At 41.5% G+C, this 21,615-nt stretch overlaps 3 protein-coding genes across 4 annotated transcripts; all 3 read left to right on the top strand.

Moving 5' to 3' along the window:
* Positions 1-1,028: 1,028 nt before the first annotated feature.
* On the top strand, positions 1,029-4,945 carry rpain (RPA interacting protein). Of its 2 annotated transcripts, XM_044050042.1 has the most exons (7): positions 1,033-1,235; positions 1,381-1,572; positions 1,747-1,819; positions 2,442-2,553; positions 2,722-2,785; positions 4,222-4,362; positions 4,827-4,945. In XM_044050042.1, the coding sequence occupies exons 1-7, from the start codon at positions 1,164-1,166 to the stop codon at positions 4,854-4,856; spliced, it is 684 nt and encodes a 227-aa protein (XP_043905977.1). In that variant the 5' UTR covers positions 1,033-1,163; the 3' UTR covers positions 4,857-4,945. The 2 variants fall into 2 exon arrangements, with proteins under 2 accessions (XP_043905976.1, XP_043905977.1); XM_044050041.1 differs by lacking the exon at positions 4,827-4,945 and having other exon boundaries at positions 1,029-1,235; positions 4,222-4,820.
* Positions 4,946-5,577: 632 nt separating this feature from the next.
* LOC122785709 (26S proteasome non-ATPase regulatory subunit 11A) lies at positions 5,578-12,641 on the top strand. Its single transcript, XM_044051624.1, has 13 exons — positions 5,578-5,693; positions 6,383-6,484; positions 7,325-7,521; positions 7,936-7,993; positions 8,123-8,317; positions 8,400-8,544; positions 8,740-8,800; positions 9,595-9,657; positions 9,770-9,895; positions 10,053-10,088; positions 10,214-10,265; positions 10,958-11,101; positions 11,378-12,641. Exons 1-12 carry the CDS (start codon positions 5,603-5,605, stop codon positions 11,098-11,100), a joined length of 1,269 nt encoding a protein of 422 aa, XP_043907559.1. The 5' UTR covers positions 5,578-5,602; the 3' UTR covers position 11,101; positions 11,378-12,641.
* A 2,496-nt stretch (positions 12,642-15,137) lies between these two features.
* On the top strand, positions 15,138-20,719 carry LOC122784738 (homeobox protein Dlx3b-like). Its single transcript, XM_044050064.1, has 3 exons — positions 15,138-15,716; positions 17,843-18,027; positions 20,165-20,719. Exons 1-3 carry the CDS (start codon positions 15,353-15,355, stop codon positions 20,615-20,617), a joined length of 1,002 nt encoding a protein of 333 aa, XP_043905999.1. The 5' UTR covers positions 15,138-15,352; the 3' UTR covers positions 20,618-20,719.
* Positions 20,720-21,615: the final 896 nt, after the last annotated feature.

Raw genomic sequence — 21,615 nt, 5'->3', positions numbered from 1 at the left:
CACTGCATGCAGAGTCAATTGAATAATTAATTCAAATAATCAACAAAGCCTTGGGTTCATGACATGTTTTAATCCAGAAGCACACATAGTTCACTCTCCCAGTTCTTTAATATAGAAACATGAAATCTAATGGCAAGTTTAGGATAATGTGTCCTGTCTCACTGTTTTCATTTGAAAATCTACAGCACTACACCTTTGAACAATGAAAGCAGAATAATGAAGATAATCAAGATGGACAATGACTAATTTATAGAGGAATTCTACACTTTTTCCAAACAAAGGTATTTTTTCATATAAAAATATAGTATTCTCCTTTATATCCTGACAAGTGTCTATTAAGTGTGACATGTGCACCAAAGTGGAAATTGATTAAAGCTCATGAGGCTACTATTGAATGCAGTATAAATATTTGCCTATTCTGGGAAACTACAAGTGTGACATTCTTCAGATGAGAATAAATTAATGAAATAAAGATGACAGTCAGTCATGTGATTTGTGTGTGTGTGTGTATCTTCAGAAGAGATGGACAGAGATGGACAATTTACTGGAAAGACGACCATGTAAACAGCCTCCATCAATCAGGCCTCAGTGGTGCAGTGGGTGTGTGGATGAGTGACATCGGTGAGGTGTTGATAGTACATACTGTCAGTGTTTACATTTAGACATAAATGTGTAGTCTAATGTAGTCATCAAAAAGCAAAGCATCACAGCTTTAATCTTCCTGATTTTGCAGCATGTTACTACGATTAGAGGACATCAGATAGATTCAACCAGCTGCCTTATATGGAGGCGCCACACAAAAGTCACACAATCTTTGTAGTTTAATTACAAAACAAACGGGTCCCAGATGGTTTACGGTCACTGAAGTCAGTATTGATAACGTGTCAGTACCTCATACAACCCTGAACTGCACCTTTATTGGTGCCCATTACATATTTATAACTGTCTACGATGTTTAAATTAACTTTGTCAAGTTTTTACGCAGGTCAATGAAAAAGAACTACACAACCCATCATGCAATTCACGTTAGTGCTTATTAACTTCCGGGGCGCTCTGTTATAAGATGAAATGTTTTGGTTCTGTCAACTCCTCCCAACTTTAGCCTGGGTTTGGGTCCGTGTATTTGTGTATAGGCGACTTTTGAATTGTTAGCAGTGTCACCAATGGACGCAATGCACAAACACCGTGCACTTTATAAAGGAACGACACCACCATGGAAAGAAACGTATCGGAAGGTGAGACATGAAACGTAAACATGCCAGTTAGCTAGCAAGCATGTCGGGGCCACCGAAGCATTTGTGTATATTTAGCACTGAGCTGTTTGTGATCTGTCTTTCTCCCGTGTCTGTGTACGTGTCTCCCGTGGCCGTGTCTCACCAGCGCTGCGTGGACAGGTTGAAAAACAGCCGGTCCAGGCTGCTGGAGAGGTACCGTCAGACGGGAGAGAGTCCGCAGCGCAGCGGCTCCGGGGCCTCCATCATCGTCCAGGAGGTGATGGAGGAAGAGTGGAGCGCCCTTCAGTCAGAGGACCGGAGACTGCCCTCCCTATGGGGGCCGGAGGGCATTACAGAGGTCGGTCTCTCTCTCCAGTCTCTATAAACCGCTATATAAATGTCTAATGTTTTAGTACAATTAAGTAGCTTAGACACAAACAGTCCACGAATGTTCCAGTGACAAAGACTTGTCATCATTTGTAGGTTGAGGTTCCATCTCATTGTATGTCCTCCTCTTTTTCTGAAAAAACAGATGTTCAGTGTTATGAAAGAATATGACGAGCTGGCAGTCCTGGAAGAAATCCAACAAGAGCTCATGTCTCAAGGTAACATGTTTCTGTAATCTAAATCCTGTCTGTCTTTTCCATTTCTGTCAGTTCAAACGCTAATTAATTAATTGTTTACCGCTTTATCCTCCACCTGAGGGCTGCGGGTAGCTTCGGACTGGGTCTTTTTGGTGCAAGGCAACAGTGCTAGCCACTATTCCACCGTGACACAAATGTAAAAGTTGACTGCAAGGATAAGAATTCTTCCATACTCATATTGGAGTACTACGTACAAAACTGTTAGGTTCACATTCTTAATTTCTTCAAGAAAAATTGCAAATAGATATTTTACTGAGATCATTCAGCTTGTCCACATGGGTCACATAACTGTAAGGATTATATTTGGGTTGGGAAATAGCATAGGTTTATGATGATGATATCACAAGATGGCAAGAATTCTGCAATTATATATTTAAAAAATCTTAACCATGCATTTATTTCTCCCCATAAATCGTAAAGTGCAGGTGTGCTAATCACGCTCCACCAGTATCACAGTCTGATTCACTGGAAAATCTGCTTCAAGTTCTGTATTGTTAATTAAAATATTGATATTTACAGTCAATAGTAATTGAATTGATCAAGTGTGTTTTGAGCTTGATGTCATTGTTCTCCCTTTCTTTAGAAATGTCTATTATTGATGAGTATGAGAGAAACCTGCTGTTTGAACAGCAGTACATCTCGTCTGTTGTGGAAGGGATGGAAGAGATGCATATTATTTGCCCCATGTGTCGCGCGTGAGTCAAATACTTTCCTATTACTCCAAAATGTATTGACAAAGGTAGTTTATCACGTTTGTATATATGAATTAAGAACACATTATTTAAATTGAAGAAACTAATTTATAAGTCTGAACCAAAAGGTTGTCAGTGTTTATGACTCAACATGTGTTTCATGTCTTTTAGGAACAATTTAAATATCAACAGCCATTTTATCTCCTGTCCCTGTGGAGTGTACATCAACACTAAGGTATGTTTTTGTAAACTTTCACCATATGATTAAAAAATTGTTTTCTTTATACATAAAAAGTAACAGTGAAGGTGCCATAATGCTGAGTATGTACATCTCAGTTTGCAGTTAACCAGATATCTGTACCCCTCCTGGAAGCACACCTGCTGACAAAATCACACATGGAACAAATGTTTTGACATCCTGGTGTACGTTTGCCTTGGTGATCTGATATTTGGTTTGCTGAATGTTAATTGTAGTTTGAATATGTATATGTCTTTGTTGTGTAACTGTTAAGCTAAAATCACATTACAAACAGGAACTGTTATTGGCTGACATGGAGTCAGATATAGCTGTAAACAGTAGTGATGCACGATATTGGCTTTAAAATAGATTATCGGATATTGGCAGACACAGAGCTGCCAATATGACTCATGAGTACAACAGTAGGCTAAATAGGCCTCTACCTCCTTAACTATTATTTTTGGTAACGATTATTTATTTTGCTCAATGAAGAAAATGTATATCTACATCTGCTGCAGGATGAGCAGGCAAAATATTGTGTTAATTTCACTACAGAAGAGACAAAACAACCTCTGCAGTTGGGCACAGGGAAAAACGTTTATGTATTGGTATCAGTTATCGGCCCAAGCACTCCCAATATATATCGGATATTGGCAGAAGGTGTAATATTGTGCATCCTGAGTAAATGGTAAGGGATGCCAGTATCAGAACCTTGATACTTTGCTAATATCAGTCTAATCTATTGTGTTTATCTCTTTTAAACAACTCTGCTATTACTACAACATTTGTGCTGATGCATTTATTACCATCTAGCAAGTTTGAATGACTAAGGCCAAGCTGCACTCACAGCACCCTCTGCTGGACCCCAGGGGGATTTTTTAAGATGGTCTGGTTTGCTTGTAGGCTATCAAGTTAGAACTTTCCTCCCCAGGTTTGAACAGATGTCAGAGCTTGGGATGAAAAGTGACATTCCTACTACCTTCAAAAAACATGGTGCTTTAACTGACAGACATTTATCATTCACATTCTTGTCACATGATGGTGGTGCCAATATTTTTTCTTCTTTACAGCACGTTGTCTGTGTTTAGTGAAGCACTTACAGCATACTTTTGCATTGGGTTTTCCCCTTTTTTCCTCCCAATAGCCTTTCCAGTGAGTACTAGCTGGCCACTTGCAACTCATCCCCATAAACAGCTGTAAACCTCTTGCATTTATCTGTATTTCAAAACCATCTTGCATGATTATCCCAGAAATGGATGATAATGACATGACTTAGTCAAAATGTGCTATCATGATTTTTGCTTGCATTGTGTAGAGAATAAAAGATCATGTAGTGACTCGGCTTAGAGTCTGTAAACTGTGTTGAAAGAATAACATTCACCTAATTTATGGCCCCAGCTTAAATCCACCGCTGTTGTACGTCTTCTGTTTAGAAACGTAACATAACTCCAGACGTCCTGCGCCATCTGCTAGAGTCCCGGGTGTCAGAGCACATGGAAGACTGTCTCCACAACCCTGTTTTCTCTGTAGCTGCAAACACTGACAGCACTTCAAACCTGATGATCAGCTGCAAGGTACAGCAAAGTCTGCCAAGTCACCTGGGGATTTCACGGGGTGGTGGACAATATAACATAAAGGTAGAACAAACATGGAGGAGAGTTAATGTGACCCACAACCTGGTAATTTTAAACAGGAGGGGGAAATTTCTGGAGGCCCGTGATGGAACACAATTACAGCACCAGTGTGTAGGATTTAGTGACATCTAGGGGTGAAGTTGTATATTAAAACCCTCTTTCTTTTGTTTCACGCTCCCCAAGAGAAACAATGGTGGCGTTCAGGTAGCATTAGAACATATAAACCCTCCCCTTAGCCACTGTACAAACTGAACTGATTTTGAAATAAAAAATGAAAGTGTATTTTTAATTTCGTACCACTCAGACATAAATGAATAAAATTGCATTCCGCACATTTTCAGTTGCAGTACTGGTGTTGCCATTTGTCTTCACTGTCTTCACAAATCTACTTCCTCTGTTTGCAGGTTTGTGACTATTTGTCCATCGTCCTGTGAACGCACACACAGCTATCATGAGTGACTCCGCTCGTGAGATTTCATTTTGAGTATTTTGTACTCTGTATGTTTTGTTTTGTGAAATAAAGACTATATTTTTTAAATATTCGATGTGTTTATGTGGTTTATTATCAATCGTATTCATCAATGAAACATAAAAAAGCATGTATACAAAAGTGCAAATAAATTACACTTCAAAAGTAGATTATTTTGGTTGTGCTGATTTAGATTTTTGTTGTTAATGATTTTTAGAGTAGCAATGCTTTATAATTAGGTTTTTAAATGCAGAACACATGTCACTAGAACCAACTTAATTTTAACTGTCTCAACATGATCCCCTTTGATTCCACGAAAACGTGGGTATATTTTGTAGCTGCACAATTTTTTTTCCCAGGGTTGGATGTGAGAAAATATTGCTGTGAGCATTTCACACAGATGTGAATGACAGCCACTCACACATTCTGTCTCAATCTGAGCTCATCAAAGTCATAGGCGCCGTTTATCTGCAGCAGCTAAACCAAGCAAGTGGTCTAACCCTAACCCTTACCACAAAAAGTAATCTGTTACTGTAAACTCGTTACCCACAGTAGTGTTCGCCTCATTTCACCGGCTGTCGTTGTAGTAGTAGTAGGCTTTGTGAAGGATATACCCGCATTTACCTGTAGGGGTCGGTATTATCCCGAACATGTGAACAATCTGACCGGAAAACAGCCGGCCAGAGTGGAACGGAGGCTGGTAGAGGAAAGATGGCAGCCGCGGCAGTGGCTGAGTTTCAGAGAGCACAGTCTCTTCTTGGAACAGACAGGGATGCCTCTATCGACATCCTTCATTCAATAGGTAAATATAGTCGACATAATGTGGTCATAGAAAGAATAATATTTCTAACCGGCCCAGAGATGTATGCTTTACATCCCCAAACGTGGAGCAGTTGAGTTAGCAACCTTTGCTTTTAGCCCGTTAGCAGCTAAGCTATGTTAGCTAGCTCAGTGCTGGCCGACTCCTTTTTCTCGTTGCTTGCACAGTGAGTCAGCAGCAGTGGCTAGCCGGTTAGCATCATACTGGCTAGCTTGACAGCCACGCTAACGTTAGCTTCACAGGCTCATTCATTTAACGCGAACTTGACTGATAGCTGGCTAGTTAACGTTCGCACGCAGCCAATATTGTTAGCATGTACTATTCGTCTTGTTACAAGTCAGGGCAACAAGGGAATTAATGTGACACTAAATAGGCTCTCTAATGTTACTTTCTTTGTCATGGCAGTTAGCTCATGCCCACGTATCATTTGACAGTGTTTGCTTTTAGTCATCTATAGACATGGAGCTGTCATTGTCTTCTGTTGTTTAATTTGACACTTCATATATTACACGGCTAGTTTGGCTACCTGCCTGGCTGCTTGCCATCCTACCTAGCATGTTGGTGATACAATTTGACGTAACGCTAGTTGTCAGAGACGGAAGGGATGCGTGTATCATCAGCGTTATTAATGTCAGCACAAACTAGCTTACATTCCCGTGTGTTTGCTGTAGTGAAGCGGGACATCCAGGACAGCGATGAGGAGGCGGTGCGTGTTAAAGAGCAGAGCATCTTGGAGTTGGGTGCTCTGCTGGCCAAGACAGGACAGGCTGCAGGTAAGAACATGTTCATGTGCTCAAATCACACATAAAGCTATTTGTCATACTGATTATATAAATGTAATTGTTAAACTCAACTGAAGCTACGCAGCTTTTACTCCAATCACGACTCCTGACTCCAAGTATGTATTGTTCAGTGACTGATCCAGCTTTTGTATACTGTATCTTGTGTAATGACAAACATATTCAATTAACTAACAGGTGTCTTTGTGATCATAATTGCCTTAATTAAGGTTTTTCTTGTTTATAGAAACAGGAAGAGATGTATAAAAAAACAATTAGCAATGTAAACTTGCACTGTTCATCTTGCTTTTGTTATTATTTTCATCTATTTTTATTGACATGGACCTTTGTGTCTGAAATTAAGTTAACTGAATACTTCTCTTGGTAGCAAACCTGCTGCACATGTTCAGTTTCACTTTCACCAGTTGTCCTGTTTATGTGATGGTGTGATAGATAATTCTGCACCGTTTTCATGGTTGATGGTGTCACACCTCAGCAGCTGCATTCCTGCTGTTGGTGCTAGATCAAGTTTCTATTTCACTCCCCCTTTATGTTTATAATTTTAACTAAGCTGTTAATTTCTGAAGCAATGAAAGTAGATGTATGGTGATTGGCTGTCAACAGATGAAATATGGAGAGCAGCTGGTGAAACTTGGTGTCTTTTAGATCAAAGTTACGAATGTGTCAGTTATTAAGTCTTGACCCTCTTTTGACTACTCTTTGATAATCCTACCTGCTGAAACTGGATTTTTGCTTTCACCAACCATGGTGGCAGAATAACCACAAGTCTTTTTTTTAATTAATTAAATATTTCTTCTCCTGTCTCCTTCTCAGAGCTTGGGGGTCTGCTGAAGTATGTACGCCCCTTCCTCAACTCCATCTCCAAGGCCAAGGCAGCTCGGCTGGTCCGCTCCCTGCTTGACCTCTTCCTGGACATGGAGGCTGCCACAGGTCAGGAGGTTGAGCTTTGTCTGGAGTGCATAGAGTGGGCCAAGGCTGAGAAGAGGACCTTCCTCAGACAGGCACTCGAGGTGAGACTGTGTACTCGTATGATTGTGTATCAAATGATACCATCTGTCAGTCACACTGGCGTCCTCTGAATCGGAACATAATTTACAAAATTGACATAATGGGCTATTGAAGAAGACCTCAGACTAGTTATTAAGATCATTAACTCCTCAAAAAATGTTCACTCAGCCCATCAGTCTACAAATGGTCAACTCAACATTTACTGAATAACTATAAAATTCACTGTTATTAGGGGTTTTTGTAATAGTTTGCAGCCCTTCTAGTTTGTGTTAAATAGGTTTCCAGGCTTCCAACTTTGAAATCGGTTCAAACTTTTAAGTTAGGACTACTGTATATACTCTCAGTGCCAACAAGTCAAGTCCAAACAAGTTGAAGTTATGGGTTCTGATATGTTTGTTGTTTTCCTTTCCCCTCAGGCTCGTCTCATTTCGTTGTATTTTGACACAAAGTGCTACCAGGAGGCACTACAACTTGGTGAGCGTTCAATCTCTTGAAGTAGTTTTTCTTTTTACAATAATTTTTCTAATGGGAATTTTAGGGCTGAGAGATCAGTAAACATGCTGAAGTTATTATGTTAACTGCTTTCTTCCTTCTCCCTCTTAGGTTCCCAGTTGCTTCAGGAGCTGAAGAAGATGGACGACAAGGCCTTGCTGGTTGAGGTTCAGCTGTTGGAGAGTAAGACATACCACGCACTCAGCAACCTTCCCAAGGCCCGCGCTGCTCTTACCTCTGCCAGGACGACCGCCAATGCCATCTACTGCCCGCCCAAACTACAAGCAGCTTTAGACATGCAGTCAGGTACAATATAAATATTTTACATTAAATGGACATTTATGTTGCCTGTCATTTACCGTGTGTGTGTGTTTGGTTGTGTCCTCAGGGATCATTCACGCAGCAGAGGAGAAAGACTGGAAGACCGCATACTCCTACTTCTATGAGGCCTTTGAGGGCTACGATTCTATTGACAGCCCCCGAGCCATTACAGCCCTAAAATACATGCTGCTCTGCAAAATCATGCTCAATGCGTAAGTGGAGTGTATACACAAACATGACAATCTGTATGATGACTACAACACTGCCAGTATGATCATTTTATTCTCAGAATGTAATGATAGTGGTTATGTTTTGTAACTGTTGTGTAACTTTTTAACAATTTGCCAGTTTGAAGTAAAATAAGATTTCATTATGAATGACCCTTTAACTGTTTGTTTTTTTTTCAGGCCAGAGGATGTACAGGCTCTCATCAGTGGAAAGTTAGCTCTCCGGTATGCTGGAAGACAGGTATTATTACCCTTCATTTCCTTAAATTTACATTTGAATTTTAAGTTTGTGACTGTGGTTGTCCAGGTAGAGTATCTTGGATTATGTCCACATTGTTGTCATTTCATAGGACACTCATGAAACAAAAGACAGGTGTCAGTGTGAGACAAATATAAACATGTGTTTCCAAAAAGCTTATGATTACAATTACCTGGCATGTCTTTAAAGGCAGAGGAGCCTCACTATTGATGTTACAGTGTAAAAAAAAAGAGTTTATTACAACCACATCCACTGTGTAGTATTCCCCCAATTTATCCTGGACTCTGTCAGAATGGATGGCTCTCTTCTCTGGCATTAAATCCATCAATTTTTTGTGGGCATTGAACTTAAGCCTCAGTCTTTTAGAAAGTGTACAATGAATCAATGTATATTTAAGGGTTTTACCTAGATGTTGTTTTAAAACAAGTCATTTTGAAACACTTAGACAAGAAACTGGCATGAAATGAGAAGCCTGCTCTTATTTTTCATTTCCTCAGATTTTTGTTTTGCGATTTTTGTTTTGTTGTTGATGATGAAAAAACCAAAAATACTGGAGGAAAGGCGTTCTTAACACCCTGTAGATCATAGAGGTTGCCATAGAAATGGAATACACTTCTGGCTAGTGAGCTATGTGGAAATGTATAAGCATATTATCTGTAGCAATAGGAGCTGAGAGCTAGAGCTCACAATAAAAGGGTAGTTTTGATAAATTCAGATTCTTTTGATGAAAGTGTTCATCCACTGCCATACGGTATAACCCTTTTTCTCTTCTACAGACAGACTCACTGAAATGTGTAGCACTAGCCAGCAAGAACCGGTCACTCGCGGACTTTGAAAAGGTTTGTGTCTGGAATTTGATGCCTTATGCTCTCATTGTTGACTGTGGCCAAAATATAGTTGTTTAGCAGCACAGAATTTAACTTGTAATGTTCTGTTTCCGCCATCTTCAAGGCACTTACAGAGTACAAAGCTGAGCTGAGGGATGACCCCATCATCAGCACCCATCTGACCAAGCTGTATGACAACCTGCTGGAGCAGAATCTCATCAGGGTCATCGAACCTTTCTCCAGGGTCCAGGTAAACTTCCTCCCACCTGTTTGTAATCAACGTGGTACAAAACTTTACTCAAAATATGGAGATCCGTAATTATAAGTGCACACACACGTTTGCTCAGAATACTGGTATTATACTTGTGGGCTTGATTATTGTGCTTGTCCATCTTTTTTCCCCGCAGATAGCACACATTTCCTCCCTCATTAAACTTTCTAAGGTAAGATTTTGCCCTTTTCATTTCATGTTTCCTTTTTTTTTAATCATACATGAGCTGCTTGGTTTTAGTCATTCCTAAAAGTTTCTGCTGTAAAGTACAGTACTTTACTTGTGTCTGACTTTCAGGGAGACGTGGAGAGGAAATTATCACAGATGATCCTGGATGAGAAGTTTCACGGTGCGTAATCTGCAGTTCAATATGACCAGTGTGCCAGCTTTACTGCACATATAAACACTTCATGAAGAGTTAGGGTTCTTTGTTGTAAATAATAGTGTTTATTATAGAGCTCCGGTAGCTGACGCCACAAAATCCCATCATGCAACATCAAGAACATCATGGACGTGCAAGCACACTGGACTATAATGTAAAGCGTTGCTGTATTTTCAGACACACTATGACATTCTATTTGACAAAGTTAGGGGCACGATCCTTGTAAGATAAGTTTCTGCCAACTTGGAAGCGAATGTGGGTGTCAGCTTCAGCATCATTACAAACTCCAATGCTAATTAACTTAAAGATGTTGTTTATTTTATGTGCTTTTATTGTGACGTGTAAGTGTTCCCTGGAATAGAGTTGAAGATGTCGTAATGCAGCATGTCTGGAATAATGTCCATACTTGTGCAAAGCACCCCGGGGGTGTTGTAAAGATCACATATATTCCGTCTGTCAGGTTATGTCATATATTGCACAATCTCATTTTCTCTTCTGCTCTATAGTAACTGCATTCCACTCAGCTTGAAATGTCACTTATATTTAGAGGTTTAGTTGTAGTTGCTTTGTGCCATTAGACTTCAAATGCTGTGTTCTGACGTCTATGATATGACTCTTGGCTTTCCCTTCACCTTGTCTTGCTTTATCCACACTGACAGGTATTTTGGACCAAGGTGAAGGCGTGCTGATTGTTTTTGATGAGCCAGTGGTGGACAAGACATACGAGGCAGCTCTGGAGACCATTCAGAACATGAGCAAAGTGGTAGACTCGCTCTACAACAAAGCCAAGAAGCTAACATAAGGTAAGCCGGACACAGAACTAATAGTGTGTGTGTGTGTGTGAATGCGATGGGTTGGACTCCCATATTTTGTCAAGTTGGCATTTGTTTTGTAGTAAAATTGATGGAAATCATCACCAAAATCTTCTCCCTTGGGTCATAACCTACAGAAACTCCCCCCAGAAAGTTATTTATGAGCTATGCTGTTCAAACCTAAAACGTACGCTCCTTGATGGAGTTAGGGAAGCAGAAATTCTGTGAGGATGAGTTTTCAACCCGTCTTCCGTCTTTCTCCTGCAGAAAGAGTGAAACCGCCTGTCCTCCTGTTCAGTGTGACGAGGGCCAGTCTGACCTCCGTCAATCTTTCACTTCAACCCTGGGAGACACAGTGGGCGTGTAGGAGAACGTGGAGATTACAAACACTCAACAATCCAGCAAGCAAATAAACCAGCTGACCAACTGAACTAACAAACCAACAGGACAACAAAGTGACAGGGTGGACGACACACGAAGCTCCTCCCACTCCTCCCTCAGCCCTCCACTCTCCCTTCCTCCTGTCACTGTCGCCTCCTTCCCATCTGACTGGGGGTTGATCTGGCACAAAGTGCTCCCCCCATGGACAAATCCTGGCACTGCGCCCCTTCTTCTCTTCTCCCACCACTGGTTTCTGTTGTATGTAAAACTGGACAAGCAACCCCTTCACCACCACTACCTTCCCCTCCCCCCCCCACCCGTTTCTGCACTGGCCATCAGGGAATCTTGTAAAATAACAATAAAGAATACATATACAGTACTTATACATACATGATATTGTAAAAAAAAAAGAAGAAGAAAAGAAAGAGAAGATCCGCTGTCACTTGGTTGATTTGTCCCTCACCTGATTCTTTAATTGTTCTGTTCAACGTGCCAACAGGCCTGAATGTGAATGTTTGAAAGTCTCTGGTTTTCAGCGGCTCTGAAGTAATCAATCAACAGACAGACTAGACTCCCCCCACACACACACATAGGCGACCACACGCCCCTCCCCTTCCCTCCCCTCCCCTCCTCATCCCAACCTTCCGGCGACCTTTGTGGTCTCACCCAAATCATAAGGCATTCTGGGATTTGTGGACCATACAGGGAATTTGCTCTCTATCCACTCGGGACCATGCCACAATGAGCAGAGGGCACTCATCACCACACGGGGGGGACTCCCATACACCCCTCCACCACCCCCTTTTTTTCTCCCACTTCCTGTTTGTACATAACAGTTGCCAAGCATCATCCAAGGCCTGATTATAGTCACACTGCCCCCTCACTCTGTCTTTCATTCTTTTTCTCTTTTGTAACGAGTAAAGAACAGAATAAATCTTGCCACCGAGAGCTTGGTCAGTCACACAAAGTGCTTTTTGATGCTCGAGGTGTGACTGCAGAGAGAACTCTTGTTCTGGGAATTGAGAAGGGTGGGTTTCACTGAAGAAAACCAAGCTGTACATTTTTGGGAACTTAATTTTGCAAGGACTCAAGGGTTTACTGTATATGACAAGAGAGAAAAACAAACGCTAATAAAAAAAAATTAAATCTGCGAGTGTTGTGATTTAAGGATCCTGGAATTGAAAACCAGTTAGGAAATGTTTCTTCCTTTTTTTTTTTTTATTCTTGCAGCTCAGTTAAACAGTTTAGTTTCTCTTGTACTCGGTTGCCTGTCGATGCTCACATGCTAGATCTTTGATTACCAACCAGAGACACGTCATGCGTCGAATGGATTTAAAGTAATTCAACTCATTTAAACTGAAGTAACTGATTCAAAAGGAAAAGTCTACATATGCTGAGTCTGGTGGGACATCACAACAACAGCTGCTTTGTAAAGAATCTTTAACACACATTTATAGATTGGTTGCAAAAACAATTCCTCTGGTTTCAGCATCTTAAAAGCGTGTTAGAATCACTGTGGTGGCCTTCAGACACCAGAGAGGATGTTATTTTGTTTGCATAGTAAGATTTCACACTTCTGTAGAAACATGACAGAAGATGGCAGCCTTCATAAGTCCCTTGCCTAAAACTCTTAAAAATATTAAAAACTTTTTTTATGTTAAGTTAGTAAAGACAAATATACTCATGGGTAATATTGTATATAAAAAAATTGCAAAATAAAACCCTCCTAAATGTTACACACTGGACCTTTTAAAAGTTTTCTTTTTCTTTATTTAATAGAGGAACAAGTTACCCAATAACTGGTTTGTAGTAAAAATAAAAATAAGACACTCAAGGGCAACTTGATCATAAGATTTGGGAAATAAAATACATTTTTCTACTAATTGGTTAACTGATAATTAAAAAAAAGGTTAATAGTTTCAGCTCGAGGTGAAAATGTTTGAAAACTATGGAGCAAGAACGGAAGGCTCAACCACGACATTACCTAATCATGTTTTTCTGCTAAATCTATGATGCAAAGTTAAAGCTGTGGTACGAACATGTGGTGATTTTTTGCTCTGCCTTTGTTTAGTCTTGGTGAAAAGGAACAATGTTGCATTATTTTAATGCCGCGTCTTTCATCTCTCTCAAGCAACATCATGAGACTCGTGTGTGTGTGTGTGTGCACCACAGACAAGACGGTGCAGGGGCGTTGATCCTGTCAGACTGCCGAACCACTGGGTCGTGACTGTGTTTTCAGTCGCACTCCCACCTGTTTACAGTCGTCTCACTTTACCGGCGCTATGTTGCTGTTGCCTCCGTTTGCCTTGACATAAAAAAAATCGCTTCCTGTGTGCAGTGTGCGAATGATGACAGGTGACACAAGACGTAAACACTACACTAAACAGAGAGAGTCCTGTGAACCTGACAGGCTTAATCAGCATTGTGTGAACTCATTTGACAATAGGTTTGAATAATGGACACTTGTTTATAATAAAATAAGTGATGCACTAAAAGTTTAAAGATAAGACATGTGACATTTCTGCACTTCAGATCTATTGCACAACTCAAAAACATATGGGACTAATGTCATATAGTGTACTAACGTGTATTTCTGTAACTGATGGCATCGTTTTGGTCACTTTTTTATGATGTCATCTGCTTTAACGTTTGGGGCAAACCCCCTTAAGTCACGTGGATAGATGTTCAGTGGCTATTAATGTGAAGGGAACAATTCCCATGATCCCGCACAGCTTCCATGTGGGATCATCAAACGAGACTTCCGAGGTAAATGGAACGCAGCATTTCGTACTGTGCCTTTAAAGGCTAAAGAGTCCAGTGTGACAAGATTTAAGTGAAACTATTTCCATTTGGCAGAAAAGGAACAATAATGTATTTATTAGATGCTTTTTTTTGTTGTCTTCTCTATCGAGGCCACCATGTTGAACCAACAACCGAACACTATTTGAGTTTTAATAATAACTTTAAGGCTACCATTAGGTTCTCCTCTACGCTTGTGAGGGCGTGGTGAGATGATATATTCGTCTGCAACAACACACTGTACCTTTAACAGCAGATCTTATACAGTTTTCACAGAAACTAAAGCTGCAGAACAACACACTTCAAGGAAGTTTTGCCTGCGTGGGCATCACAGAGTGTTTTCTTTATCTGTGGTCTCTCTCCAGTGGGTTCTGCCTCTTTTGCCTGGTGCATGGTGGGAGAAGCCCGAGGCCCCAACAATCCTTAATTCACTGTAAATAACTATAACACTTGGCTCTGGCATCTGCATTTGAATGGGCGCAAAGCTGATGCGTAAACACTGCTTATCACGACACCATTATGCGCAGCTCTGCGGCTCCATGGCGAAATCTCTGTTTTGGGGGAAGATTCCCGGAAGTTATTTAAAGGATTCCACATAACACTTATGTCCAAGTCGATGTTAGCAGGACCACTTTATGGCTTTGCCAAGAGTTCCAAGTGTTGGAGCGATCTGGTTCATGAGGAGAGGCTTTACATGGAGGTTAGTGTGGGGAGCAGAGGGAGCCAGACAGGCGACAGTCAGCGCTGTCTTGGCCTCAGGGCAGAGGCAGGGAGAGAGCGGGCGAACCAATGAGAAGGAGACATCCACTCCCCTCAGTCCTGCCCGGCTTGGCTCAGCTCGGCGCACCCTGTAATTAGGAGCTCTAGTTGGGTTGGGCGCCGCCACCGTGGACAGCCTGGCTGCTGCTGCTGCTGCTGCTGCGTCAAGGGAGTTTGGGAAAGCCAGCAGCTCCACCACTGCGTGAGGATCTCTGAAGAGCAAGCTCCAGGCGAAGCAACGAAACATCAAAGACAGAAAGGAAGGAAGGAAGAAAGAAAGAAAGAAAGAAAGAAGTCGAGAAAATGAACGGGCAGCCCTCACCTGTCTTCGAGGACAAGAAGCCCGCGCTCCCCGTGGCTGTGAACTCCTCCATCTCAGCGGCTACCAAGGATTCCCCGACCCTGCCGGAGTCCTCATCCACAGACATGGGCTTCTACAGCGGCCAGAGCGCGCTCCACGGCGCGCAGGATTTTTACGCGGCGCAGCAGCCGTACGCGGCCCAGCACATGAACCCGTACGCGTACCATCACCACTACAACCTGAACGGGATGGGACCCGGCGGCGCGTACCCCGTCGGCAAAGCTGAGTACGCGTATCCGCACGCAGCGTACAGGGAACACGCCGCGTTCAGCAGCAGGGAGGCGCAGGCAGTCATGCAGGACAGTGGTGAGTTACTATGGAACTGTTTGAACGTGTTTTGTCTTGGATCAGTTTCACTGGTTCATAATTATTTAGTTTCATTGAATGAAGACGCACGCGCACTGTCACGCCGTCACCTCTCCATCTTTGTCTGAAAGCTCCTCTTACACCTGAGGGTCACTTTTTTTTAATAATTAAAAGATTATATAAGCAAATCAATAAGTTGTTTTTTTAGGATGTTTAGAAAGTCACAATCAATTAAAACACAAACTCACTTTTATTTCTTATTTCTACTAAATGTATTTTTATAGAATAAAAACATAAATCCTTCTGCCTTGTTAATAATAATAATAATAATAATAATAATAATAATGATATAAGATTCACAAATATTAAATACTTTATGTTCTTAGGAATATAAAACCAGGGTTCAGTCACAATCACAATCATTTTTAAAACTACATTTTTTTTTTAAAAAAAAAGACAGAACATTTTTATTTTGGATTTTTTGCTGTCCATGTGATGTTTATTCTCTCTCTCTCTGTACTTAAAAAGTTCAAAAACTGAATGTGAACTTTGAGAGGATACGCCTGTGGTGCCGCTTCAGGTTTTATGTGACACAGAGACAGTTAAATGTCTGTCATTTCTAAATGTGTCTTTGCATCCAAGAAAAGTCAAGACTGGAGAATGTAACGCGTCTGTTAACACTGTTGATGTTTTTGAAATCTTCTCTGAGATTTCATTATGACAGATCAGGTCTCAAAAGCCTTGAGGATTAATTCTTAAGCTTCACCTCAGGACGACTGACAAACTGATTTATTTACACTCACGTTGCTCATGCACACTATAGATTATGTCAAAATAAATATACTAATGCCATGTTTAGGGAAGGTAATCCCCTCAATATTACAGAATATCAACACTGTAAAGGTGTTACAGGAAGAGAAAGGTCAACGCCGTGGACAGCAGACATTATTTTGACTCTTACTTCCCCTTTGAGAACGGCCACACTTTGTTTTTTTTCCCCCTTCTTCTCCTTCTTCTTCTCTTGGCTCTTTTTAACCCGAGCTTGGAAGGTGTCTCTGTGCAAACCGCAGAGGGAAAAAACAAACTCGACAGACTGGTGTGCTGTTTTTGACATTCCAGTTGGGAGTTGACTCCTGGAAATGGCCTCGGGGGACTTTGGCCCACAGCCACGCACATCAGGTGTCATGACACGTCAGTCAGCCTTGGCCTTTGAATCATCCAACACAGGACGGCTCCTTATCACGCAAGGCCCGTGGCCACGCCCTGACAAACACATAAATAAACACAATGAACACGATTTGCATAGCTATTCTCGTTGGACAGATTTGGACAGAAACCTTACCCGTTACATGAGCCGCAGCTCGGTCAAGAGCCTCAAAAAGGAGGATCTGCCTCATTAGGACCAAGCTTTAGTCCCATGAGGACTACTGTTCCTAACAAGGTCCTTGTTTATACCAGAAAAGCTACTAGAGAGGCAACAAAATGAGTACATTCACACACACACACACACACTAAAACAGAAGCTCTTTACTTTTACAATTTGGTATTGCTTGCAACTCTTGTAATGTTTATCTCTTAACACGGCCCTTAACCCCAATAAAAATATGATTTAAAAAAAACATATATATGTTACATATTCAGTCAAAAATGAGTGCAAAAACACTGCTCAGTGAATAATGTATGTGATGGAAAGGGTTGGTTGTATCTCCAAAGGAAGAGGAAAAAAGGGTTGGATACAAGAATAACAACATAAAGAGCATAAAGAGGGAAGGATGTATACAAGTGGGCCTCCAGGCTACATGAAAAGCACCTATAAATCTCTGTCTCCCTCCCCGGCTGTGGGAGACACTCTGACCAAAATTATAAGTTCAGAGTGCTGGCGGAATTTCTTTGAAATTTCGGGGTTGTAGCGGCCGTGGCTATTTTTACGCTGCGTCTGCGCACAGACGTGCCCTGTAGGGACTCAACACAAGTTCACGCCACTGCTTGCAAGGAAAGTGCTGCCGTTTGTTTGAATTGTGGACGACTGGCAGCACGGAGGGCAAAGTTCTGGCCGTGAAGTCTCCACAAACACCACAGGGTTTTTGTCGAGGTGTAACATGGTTTCCTCCGTTTTCCTCTCGCAGTGAAAGAAGAGCCAGAAATGGAGGTCCGGATGGTGAATGGGAAGCCCAAGAAGGTGCGCAAGCCCCGCACCATCTACTCCAGCTACCAGCTGGCAGTCCTGCAGAGGAGATTCCAGTCCGCCCAGTACCTGGCTCTGCCTGAGCGAGCAGAGCTGGCAGCTCAGCTGGGCCTCACGCAGACGCAGGTGAGACTGCAGGGACACGGCATCCTTCTCTGTTCAGTGAAAACGACGCGCTTAATTAAAGTGTTGCTGTACAGGATTCAAATGAAGAAATGAAGTCGCCACCAAAGGGACTTGGAGTGACGAGAGCTGGAAGCAGATGAAGTGTAATCACAGCGAGCGTCTTTATATTTAAATGATATCATTTCACAAATACGTCAAGCCTGTGCGCACGATGACTTAACAAATAACACGTTTAATTGAGTTGGCACCGAAAGCGGCCGAACTAAGATTTCAGGCACCCAAAGAAGCCCGAGCACCAGCTTAATTGGTTTAATTAAACGAGATGAAAGCGGCTGAGGTTTGTGTCTCAGACAGTTTGAAATGCAGTGTCTGAAAGGTTAAGATGGGACTTTCAGTGACAGTCGGAGCCAGCTGTCGCCTCGATTTTAAATGTTAGTTTTAAGTGTCACTTGATGTGGAAGGTGTGTTTGGTGGTAGTCAACTAAACTGCAACGAAACATGACAAGTTTGATTGTTTAAATAGTGATTCTTATGGTTTTAGAGGGTTTTTTTTTTCAATAATGAAAACAAGCTTTCGGATTCTTCAGCCTCTGAAATGGGAACATTTTCAGATTTCTTTGCTCCGTTTGACAAAGAATTCATTAAAACTGAAAAGTGTTGGTTCGCCTGAGAACATCATTTCCAACATGCATCAAATCAAAGCACTTTACATAGAAAAGTCAGGTGACTTGAAGTGAAACTGCCGCAAAAAACTACATGAGAAGCTGAGGGTACGATACGATAACATACGAAGGATTGAGTGTGTTTTTAGTATCAGACTTATCAGTTTGGACATTACAAAGTACCTTAGATTAAAGATTATAATACTGTATAATCTAAAATACTTTATGATCTTACTTTTGGCACAAACAGCCGTGTAGGTCGTCTTGACTGTGTTGACACGGATCAGTTATTCGTGTTAACAAGCATTTGCACAGGCGTTCCTAATAAAGTGGCTGTGAGTGAAAGACATCCTAAAGACATTTAAGTGAGTCAACGTCTCTTTTACGGATTATATAGAAATATCAGAATAACACTTGTGTACAAAGCAACGCCTTAAATATCTAATTGGAATATATTTAATTAAAGCAATGACAAAAAAGAAGAGGGTGAATGTAATTTGGCAGAGCTGTGAGCAGCTTCTATTATGTCATGCCAGTTTACACAGTCATGCTTTTATAATTTCCCACCACAAGAATTACCTTGGCTCAAGTGGTACAAAAATCTCGCTGCGCGGGTTGTTTTATCGCCGCTGTAAATCATTGCTCAGTATTGTGCTTAAGAAAACAAAGGCAGCAATTATGTCACTTATTGTGAGGCACTTGTCAGTTTGGTATTGTTTATACAAATCGTGGCATCATGATCGCCGCGTTTCAAGGAGATCATTCGTCGTGTTGCTGCTGCTCATCGACTGTAATGAGATTATTTGAAACGTCACAGTTAAATAAATCAGTGTCATCCTTCGATGTAACCTGTCGATGAAACAGCGCCGTTCATTCAGGGATTGATGATGAACGTTTGTCCAGTTTTCAGTCAGCAATGACTTCTGGGGGAAAAAGTGTGTCATGTTATTCTATATAAATATAAAATACTGAGTCTTTTCACTGCACATGGCTGATAAATGTGTAGAAACCTTTGCTTGTCGCAGATTCTTCACAGTGTGCAACCTTTGGTGATTTTTATGGCCGATGTCCCGTTCCTCATGTCCACGGGCTGGCATCTTTGTGGACAGAAATGATGTCACATTTGTGAGCTCAGTCCTCTGTCAAGCAAAACTATCAGACCTGACTGAGGGAGAGTGGCCAGGTTTTCGTAGCAGGAGAATTCACTTCTGAAACTTGACATGGATTCTTCTTTCAGTCGTACTCCAACCAGTTTGCAGTCTTACTTTGTTAGTGCGACGTTTCTGTTGACATAAAAGAATAAGTTCCCATGTTTAGCACAGAAATGTCAAGATCAAGACACCATTATACTGAAAAACCACTCGGCTTAATCAGCTTTATGTGAATCATTCAACAATGGCTGGGATGTAAGAGGCATTGTTTAAGATTAAAGGCAACACATTACAGTTTTAAGGTGATGTATTTCTTCCCTCCAGGTTAAAATCTGGTTCCAGAACCGTCGCTCCAAGTTTAAGAAGCTCTACAAGAACGGAGAGTTTCCACTCGGAGAAATGTCTCTTGAACACAGTCCAGACGCCAGCGATTCCATGGCCTGCAACTCTCCTCCATCCCCAGCTGTGTGGGAAAACAGCAGCAACAGTAACAACAACAACAACAGCAGCGGCAGCAGCAACAACAACAACAACAACAGCGGCGGCAACACAAACAGCAACGGCATCAAGAATACTGCAATGCTGGAGCCTGCCAGCAGGGTGCAGGCTCCCTATCAGCCTCCAGTTGAGTCCTCGCCCACCTACATGGGGGAGTTTACACACCAGAACTGGTACCAGCAGCAGGCTACGCATCTAAGTCTGCAGCCTTCGGGGCCGACGCACCACGCGGCATCGACGGCGCCGTCAGCCGCACAGAGCATGGGCGCTGTTTATTGAAACACGGACTCAAGCGGAGCGGGGGCGGAGCAGGGGCGGGGTGTTTCCGGGACCAGAGTCGCGACAGTTATCGTCAGACACGAGACACGTGGCTGTAAAAAACAGGCTTTTCTACAGTAAAAAAAGAAGCACCGGCCTCATTTGAAGCAGCGTAGAGTGAGCGACGTTAGGTTTTTTTTATTTGAAATCACTGATAATATTTTGTATATTTAATATTTTAAACATGACCATATTTATGTCAAAAATCCGAGTCCGTTTCTCTCTCTCTCGTGTGTGTGTGTGTGTGTGTGTGTGTGTGTGTGTGTTGTAGGACGGCCTCCTTTAAACTGAGTACTACTGAAATCCACCAGTACATGAACGCAGCAACACAGCAGCATGGGAAACCTCTTAAGACGTGAATGGATTAAAGTAGAAAACATAATGTGACCACTAAACGGTTTAAGCTTTAAAGCATCAGAGAGTTTTCTCAATGCCACATTTTAACTTCCACAAATAAACATTATTATGAATAACACAAACAAACAGTGTTTTTATATATATTTATTTATTTCCTCTCCCAGACAGTAGCAGAGTTAAGGTTAAACTGGGACTGGTGACCTTTCCATTCCATTCACCCTGTGTCAGCTGGGATTGGCTAAAGCGGTAGACAATGAATGAATGAATGAATGAACAAATGAATAAATGAAAAGGGGAACTCTTAACGATCTTTGGGGAGTTGCTTTAACACTTTGTAAATCTCTGAAGGTCCAGTGTGTAACATGTAGGAGGTTTCACTGGCTGAAACTGAATATACAACCTCTATGCATGTTTGTATAAGTTTATAATAACTTATAAATAATAATATAAAACTATAACTTATAAAATAAATAAAAATCATTTGGGATCTCACCTCTTATATGTGCTTTAGGCAAAGGCCTTGGCTTTACGGAGGCGGTCATGTTTCTACAGAAGCCCTGAATGGACAAAACTACATCAGCAACAACTTTCTGCTTTGGTAA

Source organism: Solea senegalensis, linkage group LG19, assembly GCF_019176455.1.
Source record: "Solea senegalensis isolate Sse05_10M linkage group LG19, IFAPA_SoseM_1, whole genome shotgun sequence".
NCBI lineage: Eukaryota > Metazoa > Chordata > Actinopteri > Pleuronectiformes > Soleidae > Solea > Solea senegalensis.
Note: the sequence above shows the minus strand (reverse complement) of the source record. Positions and strands in the feature narration are given on the sequence as shown.

Excerpts from the sequence above, each read along its gene's own strand:
- rpain (XM_044050041.1), top strand. The coding sequence starts at position 1,164 with ATGGACGCAATGCACAAACACCGTGCACTTTATAAAGGAACGACACCA. Across the intron at positions 1,236-1,380 it reads GGAAAGAAACGTATCGGAAG|CGCTGCGTGGACAGGTTGAA; the intron begins GTGAGACATGAA and ends GTGTCTCACCAG. Across the intron at positions 2,786-4,221 it reads GAGTGTACATCAACACTAAG|AAACGTAACATAACTCCAGA; the intron begins GTATGTTTTTGT and ends TCTTCTGTTTAG.
- LOC122785709 (XM_044051624.1), top strand. The coding sequence starts at position 5,603 with ATGGCAGCCGCGGCAGTGGCTGAGTTTCAGAGAGCACAGTCTCTTCTT. Across the intron at positions 9,896-10,052 it reads AACCTTTCTCCAGGGTCCAG|ATAGCACACATTTCCTCCCT; the intron begins GTAAACTTCCTC and ends TTTTCCCCGCAG. Across the intron at positions 10,089-10,213 it reads CCCTCATTAAACTTTCTAAG|GGAGACGTGGAGAGGAAATT; the intron begins GTAAGATTTTGC and ends TCTGACTTTCAG.
- LOC122784738 (XM_044050064.1), top strand. The coding sequence starts at position 15,353 with ATGAACGGGCAGCCCTCACCTGTCTTCGAGGACAAGAAGCCCGCGCTC. Across the intron at positions 15,717-17,842 it reads GGCAGTCATGCAGGACAGTG|TGAAAGAAGAGCCAGAAATG; the intron begins GTGAGTTACTAT and ends TTCCTCTCGCAG. Across the intron at positions 18,028-20,164 it reads TGGGCCTCACGCAGACGCAG|GTTAAAATCTGGTTCCAGAA; the intron begins GTGAGACTGCAG and ends TCTTCCCTCCAG.